Source organism: Fragaria vesca, linkage group LG4, assembly GCF_000184155.1.
Source record: "Fragaria vesca subsp. vesca linkage group LG4, FraVesHawaii_1.0, whole genome shotgun sequence".
In the NCBI taxonomy this organism is placed as follows: domain Eukaryota; kingdom Viridiplantae; phylum Streptophyta; class Magnoliopsida; order Rosales; family Rosaceae; genus Fragaria; species Fragaria vesca.
This window is the reverse complement of record NC_020494.1, coordinates 8,958,545-8,966,637: the sequence shown is the minus strand read 5'-3', so window position 1 is coordinate 8,966,637 and position 8,093 is coordinate 8,958,545. Positions and strand designations below refer to the sequence as shown.

The 8,093-nt window shown below is 35.3% G+C and overlaps 2 protein-coding genes across 2 annotated transcripts in view; one reads left to right on the top strand and one right to left on the bottom strand.

The window, feature by feature from the left end:
- LOC101302346 overlaps window positions 1–3,576 on the top strand; it is a 6,835-nt gene extending 3,259 nt beyond the window's left edge. The window contains exons 3-10 of the mRNA XM_004296699.1: window positions 245–315; window positions 489–767; window positions 1,208–1,371; window positions 1,454–1,509; window positions 1,624–1,676; window positions 1,773–1,893; window positions 2,711–2,808; window positions 3,163–3,576. Coding sequence (XP_004296747.1) covers window positions 245–315; window positions 489–767; window positions 1,208–1,371; window positions 1,454–1,509; window positions 1,624–1,676; window positions 1,773–1,893; window positions 2,711–2,808; window positions 3,163–3,234 — 914 coding nt within the window. The 3' untranslated portion in view covers window positions 3,235–3,576. The remainder of the gene's footprint in view (window positions 1–244; window positions 316–488; window positions 768–1,207; window positions 1,372–1,453; window positions 1,510–1,623; window positions 1,677–1,772; window positions 1,894–2,710; window positions 2,809–3,162) is intronic.
- Window positions 3,577–4,494: 918 nt separating this feature from the next.
- On the bottom strand, window positions 4,495–7,964 carry LOC101302058 (CBL-interacting serine/threonine-protein kinase 21-like). Its single transcript, XM_004296698.1, has 15 exons — window positions 7,583–7,964; window positions 7,406–7,468; window positions 7,231–7,302; window positions 7,040–7,147; window positions 6,882–6,953; window positions 6,698–6,751; window positions 6,413–6,538; window positions 6,225–6,314; window positions 5,988–6,113; window positions 5,777–5,884; window positions 5,549–5,668; window positions 5,387–5,452; window positions 5,229–5,303; window positions 5,032–5,129; window positions 4,495–4,938 (listed from the first exon to the last, which is right to left on the bottom strand). The coding sequence occupies exons 1-15, from the start codon at window positions 7,742–7,744 to the stop codon at window positions 4,881–4,883; spliced, it is 1,398 nt and encodes a 465-aa protein (XP_004296746.1). The 5' UTR covers window positions 7,745–7,964; the 3' UTR covers window positions 4,495–4,880.
- Window positions 7,965–8,093: the final 129 nt, after the last annotated feature.

The following is an 8,093-nucleotide window of genomic DNA, read 5'->3' as shown; positions in this document are numbered from 1 at the left end:
ATCGCCGGGGAAGGAAAGTGATCGGGGACGCTGCTGGAGTCCGTTGGAGTGGAGGCGCGCCGTCGTCCGCGCCGGAGGGTGGCGAACGGAGCTTCGTACGCACTGCGGACGTGCGCTCCACATCGTTTCCGTATATATATATATATATATAATTTGGTTTGGAGCTCTCTTTTGTGCAATTTCACATTATGAACTATATTCTTCCGAAAACTTGTATGCTTGTAACTTGGTATTTTGTCAACAGGCAGTGAATGTAACTCTTCGAGATTGACATTTGATGGAGTTGACTTAATGGGTGAGAGGCTAGCTGAGGAGGTATTTTAAATATCAATCCACTTGCTTTAGTATAGCATAGCTTTGTTTATTAGACTCTATCACAGGTCTTTTGAAGTAAAAATTAAAAAAAATTATGGTACACCATCAATTTTAGAATGTTTTTATTTCAAATTTGGAGTATATCTTGAACTCTAGAATTATCTGCTAAGCAGGTATTAGCTGTTGTCAGAAAAAGGTTGGAGGTGCGGAAAATTTCTTTTGTCGCTCACTCTTTAGGGGGGTTGGTTGCAAGGTACGCTATCGGGAGGCTGTACGAACCTTTTCCAAAGCCCGAAGCCACAGGTGATAATGGTAATTGCTTAATTGAAGGGAATACAAATAATTTGACACAATCCCATGATCAACCTCACCAAGGTACGATTGCTGGATTACAAGCCATGAATTTTATAACTGTTGCAACACCACATCTTGGCTCAAGGGGCAATAAACAGGTTGGTCAAGAAAATTGTATAAGCTACTGCTAAAGAAATTTGAGAATTTGTGACTATAGTTCTACATGTTAGCACATTTAAACGGAGAAATATTATATTTGAATGTGCCATTTTATTGCTCAGTAGGTATTCTAAAAGTTATAAATTGCAGTTTATAATGAAACATGGAGATAATGTATCATATTAGTTAAACTTCTGATTATTACTATGCCGAGTTTGATTACTGATATATTGAGTACTAAGCCATGTCTTATTGATAAGAGGTCGACATATTGCAGAATTTCTAATGTTTTTGATACATATATTCTATTGTATTCTACTGCAATAATGTTTGCATGTCTTGTGAAATTAAATTGTGTTGTACTGTTGTTAGTGGCCAAAAAAGATAAAAAATAAAAAATAAAAATATAATAACTGTGTTGTTAACTTTGTTTTCGCAGCTACCATTTCTCTGTGGTCTTCCCTTTCTTGAAAGAAGGGCTTCTCAAGCTGCCCACTTTATTGTGGGGAGATCTGGGAAGCATCTCTTCTTAACGGATAAAGACGATGGTAGACCTCCCCTTCTTCTTCGAATGGTTAATGACTCTGATGACCTGAAATTCATGTTAGTATTGATATCACGTAAATCCTTAATCTTCATATAGATTGATAGTAGATAGTAATGGGATCCTTTTTGGCCTTTACAGATCAGCATTACATGCATTTAAGCGTCGTGTGGCATATGCTAACGCAAATTTTGATCGTATCCTTCATTGGGTTTACCTTGCTTTTAAAGTATTGATGTCTTATATATACTGTATATTAATTGTTTGTTTTTGAACCATGAAAATCTTGTTTATGCTCAACTATTTGAAAGATATGGTTGGGTGGAGAACATCATCAATTCGACGCCAACATGAACTTCCAAAGGTAAAGCTTTCACACTCCAATTTGTTTCAGCGTTGACATTTTTTTCTAGCACAGTTCCTTACTCTGATATTTTTCTTTATCCATTTTCATTTGCAGTCCAATCTACTTGAAATAGATGAGAAATATCCACATATTGTACATGTGAAGCAAGAAACTTTTGATGATGTTCATAATAATGCATCTTCAGCTGCCGAAGACCAAAATATCGACTTGGAAGGTTTGTCAAACTTTTTCCTCGCTGACTTGTGTTTGATTAAGCTTCGGCCCAGATGTTGAGGATGTTGTGGGCACTGGGTTTATCCCATGTTTAAGTCTTTTAATTTAATATTAAAAGGTCATAAATGTTCAATTTGTGTGGATTCAATGGTTTCCAAGTTGACTTTGTTATCAGTGTGCCATTTTCATGAAATAGCAAACGAGTTATCATATGAATGCACAAGACAGTTGTGGTGCTTTCTTGTCTCTGTTTCACATATACACATCTGGACTTAGGTTCTGTGTCTACATGGTACACACTATACTTTTAGAGGAAAATTCATAAAACGAATGTATTAATTTCATATTCTCTCTTACACGGGTATGCTATTTAAGGATTTTTCTTAAAGTTGGAAATAGATGGCTAGGACTAAAGTGAATCAGCACTCAAAATCCGAAAACATAATCCAATTCCAAGTAATAATAGTAAGACAACACCAGCAATTATTAGGGGGATTTTCATGGATTGAAAAGGAGAGAAAGATGGTCAGCGATACTGTGGGACATGCAGATATGAAAAAAGGAGAAAGAGGAGTGTGATGACAGCAATCATTTTAATCTTGTTCTGATAAGTGATAACAACTTTCTAGTTTAGTATTTTTGGTATATGTGCCATTATCACTGACCATTTCCAACCTGAAGTCCGAGACCCAGAGTTGCATTGGTGCAGCAGTCCTAAATAATTGACTTTCCTTTGCAAGTTGTCTTGTGTTCATAACTTCATATACATTAAGATTCCTCTCTAATATTACTTGGTATCTTTCCTTTCCTGTATGCAGAGAAGATGATCAGAGGTCTCACTCAAATACCATGGGAACGTGTAGATGTCAGTTTTCAAAAGAGCCGACAAAGATATATTGCGCATAATACCATTCAGGTAAGTTTGGTTATATTGCCATTATATATGATTTCTATCAAACTATAAATTTTATGAATGGCCTGCGTTAGTTTGACTCGAGTTGACACCTGGTCCTCATTTTTTGCAACAAAAACGGTTCTTGTTGTCAAACATAATATCTCCTGTTATAATCAAAGCGCCCATCTTAACTTTGAGCATCTATACTACAATAACGTTATACCTAGATTACTAGATGTTAAGATCGTTTATGACCATAAGGTATGAAATTTGCAGTTCGGTGAACTATAGTCTAGAAATGGTAAAGGATACATCAAGAAACTTCATCTTTTGCGTACTAGTTTTCTTATATGTGGTACTCTTTCATGCATACAGGTCAAAAGGTATTGGTTGAATTCTGATGGTGCTGATGTGGTATTCCATATCATAGATTACTTCCTTCTATAAGGATTTCTCTAAGTTTTATTTTTTAGGGACTAGGTGATTGAGCAATGGGTCCGACTGTATACTCATTTTTGAAGCTTATGATGTACATTGTATCAATGATGTTGTGATGTATCATCTGTATATTATGATGTCAAATGTAAATTAATTCATTATTTTTGTAAGACATTTCCCGATTGATTCTCTCTGCATTAGTGGTTTTTCTTGTAACGAAACATTCATTCTGATTATTTCTGTAAATAGTTTGAAAGAATGTAGTGTTACCAATCTGGGTTTGTGCTGGACTTCATCAGTTCATCTGATCTCATTCGCCTTAAAAATTTCACCAACAATCATGTCAGATGGGGATTTTGGCTTAAAGACCATTGCTTTGTTCTTGGAAAAAAATTCATATTAACGAAAGAAATTGGCGAAATTAATTAAATAACCCGTAGCTTCATTACTGTCATTAAACCTAACGTCTTATTATCTTAATCTCGTCATAACCTTGTAGTGGTCGCTAGGATACCTTATGATAAGCTGTGCACAGATGGACATCATGGACTGGATTCCAGTTTTTTTACCTTGGGTTCTGAACTTGTATTATGAGCTAGTGACCAACCCTAATTATGAGTTTGGCGGGCTTTTACTGCTGTTTTTGGTGTTTTAAGTAGTGTAATAGATTCAGACCCAAAAAAAAGAAAAAAAGAAAAAAAGAAAAATAGTAGTGTAATAGATACTCACATGTTATGTTTAGTTTTACCAGTATCCCAGATTAAAGCCAGATTTGCAATCTGATTAGATTTTTGTTAGGATGGTCTCAGTCCCACTCATTGCACCCTGCATCAAACAGAATCTGGGGAATTAGGTCCAGTAACTGATGGCTATTTGCAAAGATGACTATCTATTCTGTTGTTCCTGATCAATTATGCTGAAATACTTTTAGCTATTGAGTTGGATGATTTTGGAATGGTTTTTGCATTTGTAGCTAGAAGACGACTTCATAAATTTATGAAAAGACATACGTATACTCTAGTTCTAGGAAAGCTTTTCTTGGTTTGTACAATGAAAATTGTAGTGGTGAATGATCCTTTAATATGAATCTCAAAATATTTTTATATATGTTTTCTATAATCTGAATCTTTTCTGTGCCCTCTTAAGAATTTAATGCATGCAAATACATGTCTTATTTGATATGTTTCACATCTTTTCCTTGAGGAAGTAGGAAAATCTGAGATGAGGTTAAGAATCTGAATGCAACATGATAGACAAAACTTGCTGAACTGCTATAAGCTAATTAATGCATTGTTGGATTGAAAAAGATCTTCTTATTGCTTCATGTTAGGAGTCCAATATAATTCTTCCTAATCAAATTCACAGTGGCGAAATCCAACTGTATCTTTGGGTGATTATTTAAACTCTTCTTTCTCGAGTGAAAAATGTAGAACATGTTAGAATCCGCATCCAGTAAACTCTGCAGCCAAAAAAATACTTCCTCTTCCTTCGACCAGCAAGCAAAATACTCTTTGAAAATACAGGTTCTTCTTTGGCATTGTAATCTATAAGCATGCATGCCTTACAAGCTTGACAATATTTACTTTTCTATGTATACATTTTCCTTTAGAATCCATTGGAAAATGGAAACTTGGCCTTGACATGAAAGAAGCTGATCAAGAAGATGAATAACCACGATGGTCATCGATTATCGTGGATTTTGTCTCCTGAGACCTGCATATAATAATTGAAACATAACTAGTCAGCCAACTGCAGAAGTACAAGACGTATACTGAAACTGATCATTGCAGGTCCATTTTAATTTACCCTTCACTTTTGCTTTCAATGTGGTCTACCTCATTCTCTTGCATTTGGGATGAATCACCTAATTCCTCTGTCAGCTGACTTGTTAGACTCTTACAGAACTGTTCATTTCCAACACAATGATATTTCAGTAAGTAAGCACTACGCAGTTGTGATTATACATGCATAATTAGTTCAATTTAAAGTCAGTTATCACATACTTCGTTGTACGGTCCAAGCTCTCCTGCAGATCTTGATATTTCTACAACACAATGTGTGGGAGCTACTTCGATCACCTGTAATTTTACTGTGCCGGTGAGGGATTGAGAAATTAAAATCATTCACCAAGATTTCAGGAGAGCGTATGAAGGTTAGTTACCTCTGCCGACATATCAATATATGATCTACAACATCTAGTCATTCCTTGTTTCGCATGCATTTTTATCTGATATAAAACAAAAAGCATTTATCTTAGAGGGATTATTGAAAATAGAAACAAACAAATAAAAAGAAGCAAGAACAAAATTTGAAGTTTCTGTACCTTAAAGTTGTTTGTTCTTGCTATTGAAAGACTCACATCCATTGCAGCAGCTTCTATTTTCTTTATGGTTTCACTGATTGTGTGCTGGGATCCAAGCCTTACTTTGTGCTTATTCTCATCCTGAATCAAAGTTATTAAAGTTCACCATTATTACAGTTATCAAAGTTATTCACTATAAGCAATTAAAGCTGGGTAGTATGGCAAATCTGTTTTTAAATATAGACTTGCCTGTTCCTCGAAAAGACCTGATAAATCCAGATCATTTGACATGGCTATCAACTGGAAAGCATTTATAAAACTTGATGATTTGGGAATTTTGGTCTCCTTGACATTTTCCTGCAATAAAAAAAAGAAAAGAAATTATTTAAAAAAAATAAAATCACATGTTTGAGTGAGTTTTTAGCCTTTTTTCTGTAATAGATTTTTTTGAGCTGTTTACCTCAATTGAATCAAATGCAGCATTGACATCATCTAAGTAGATTTTCTCATCACTATCATTTCCACATGTAGGCACGTAATCCTTTTGAAACCATTCATTTTCAATAATTTCTGAAATCGTTAGTCGCTGCAGTGAAAAAATGTATTTATGAGACAAGTGTAATCAATTTTAAGGGAGATGTGATACATATTTGTATGTAGGATTAAAATATAGTTCGAGAGCATGTTGGAGCTATACCGTTTTGGGATTTGGATCAAATATTCCTGAGATCAGCTTCTTTTGGCTTTCTGTAAACCATTGTGGAAATGTGTACTCTGCTGTGGATATCTATACATAATTGCATATAAGCAAGAGTTTTTAGATACAGTAATTTATGGTAATTGAAATGTTTGAATTGCTAATTAGATCAAAGCTTATAATCTTACCTTTTTGTACAAATTCATCAGGCTAGAGTCATCAAATGGCAGATGACCAGCAAGTATTTCAAAAAGAATCACTCCACAAGACCAAACATCTGCAGCTGCTCCATCATAGCCTTTATTTACAAGTAGCTGTTGATGAATACATCAAAGCATCAACAGTGTGATAGAAAGAAATTTAGGTATGATCATTGTATTTTAAAATATATGCTCGACCATTTTGAGCTGACAATTTTCTTTCTCAGTACACACAGTTTAACTCAACAAAAATATACTTGAGAAGCAGCATACCTCAGGAGCTACATAACTTGGAGAACCACATTTAGTTGACAACAAGTCACCAGGCTGTTGATATCAAAATTTCAGCAAAGCGGCAATATAAGTTGTCAGATTGTTTTTTTTATTTAACCAGTCAAAATATATAATAATGGCTCAAGAACATTAACAAATTTTTCTGGACAGTACTCCTACGAACCTTTCGCAATGCGCTAAGTCCGAAATCAGATATCTTCAGGTTTCCATTACTGGTCAAAAGCAAGTTTTCTGGCTGCAAAAGATTCAATATCTTTCTGGTAAGCAAATGAACTCATGAAAGATTCGTGTAGTCATGCTCTAGTTAACTTGATTACTGACCTTTAGATCTCTGTGATATACACCTTTGTTATGACAGTAGTCGACTGCATCTATCAATTGCTGAAAAATCTTTCTTGCCTCTCCTTCACTTAATGTTTTGGCGTACGACTAATCAATAAACACAATTAGAAAGTTTTAATAGATATGAAAGCTATAAATAAAACCAAACATGAAGGTTAGGTGAGTCTCACCAATTTGTCTGACAGTTGTCCCCCAGAAACATATTCCATTGCTATGTAGATTTTTGTCTTTGTACCAATAACCTGTAAATGACTCTGACTCTCAATTCCAGAAAAAATGAAAATTTGAACTATATGTAGTACTGAAAAATCATCAACTGCAAGAGAGAATGAGAGATATGTGTACCTCATGTATACGCACAATGTTTGAGTGATTTAGAAGCTTCATTGTCCTAATTTCTCTCTGCACCTGAAAATTGTTTGACGGGATACATCAACAATCTTTTTCTGTTTCTCATTGAATGAGAAGTACTACTTGTCCCAGCTGAATTACAAACTGTCTAGAAGAGTTTGGAAATCTTGCCTGATTCATGAGATTGGTTTCCATGACCATATGCTTATCAAGGATCTTGACGGCAACATACTTTCCATTTGTGCTGTCCAGAGCCAGCTTCACCTTTGCGAAAGTACCTTCTCCGATAGTCCGCCCCAGCTGGTACTTGCCTACGTTGTTGGCAAACCCCATATTTCCGAACTGACAAATATCTTTGTTGATGCTTCTCCGAACAGCCAGTTCTTCTTTCCAAAGGTATAGACAGTACAACTATATATGTTGCAGATGTTTCTTATTATATGCTGGCTGGTATAAATCTTGTTTGGATATGAAAAACATCCGGTCGGATTTGGGAAGTAGCTTATGTTTATTTGTAACTGCCATGCTTATGGTATTCCTGGCTAATATGCTTCTGAGGGTCGCATTGAGTTGGAGGATAGTTGAAATCTAAGTGCTTGGACTATATACATTTTGATTGAGTTTTGAGAGAGAGAGAGAGAGAGAGAGAGAGAGAGAGAGAGAGAGAGAGGTAGGTTAGGTT

Coding starts and splice junctions, on each gene's coding strand:
- LOC101302058 (XM_004296698.1), bottom strand. CDS start 7,744: ATGGGGTTTGCCAACAACGTAGGCAAGTACCAGCTGGGGCGGACTATC. Junction 7,303..7,405: donor ACATTGTGCGTATACATGAG/GTACACATATCT, acceptor AGTCATTTACAG/GTTATTGGTACAAAGACAAA. Junction 7,148..7,230: donor GACAACTGTCAGACAAATTG/GTGAGACTCACC, acceptor TTTATTGATTAG/TCGTACGCCAAAACATTAAG.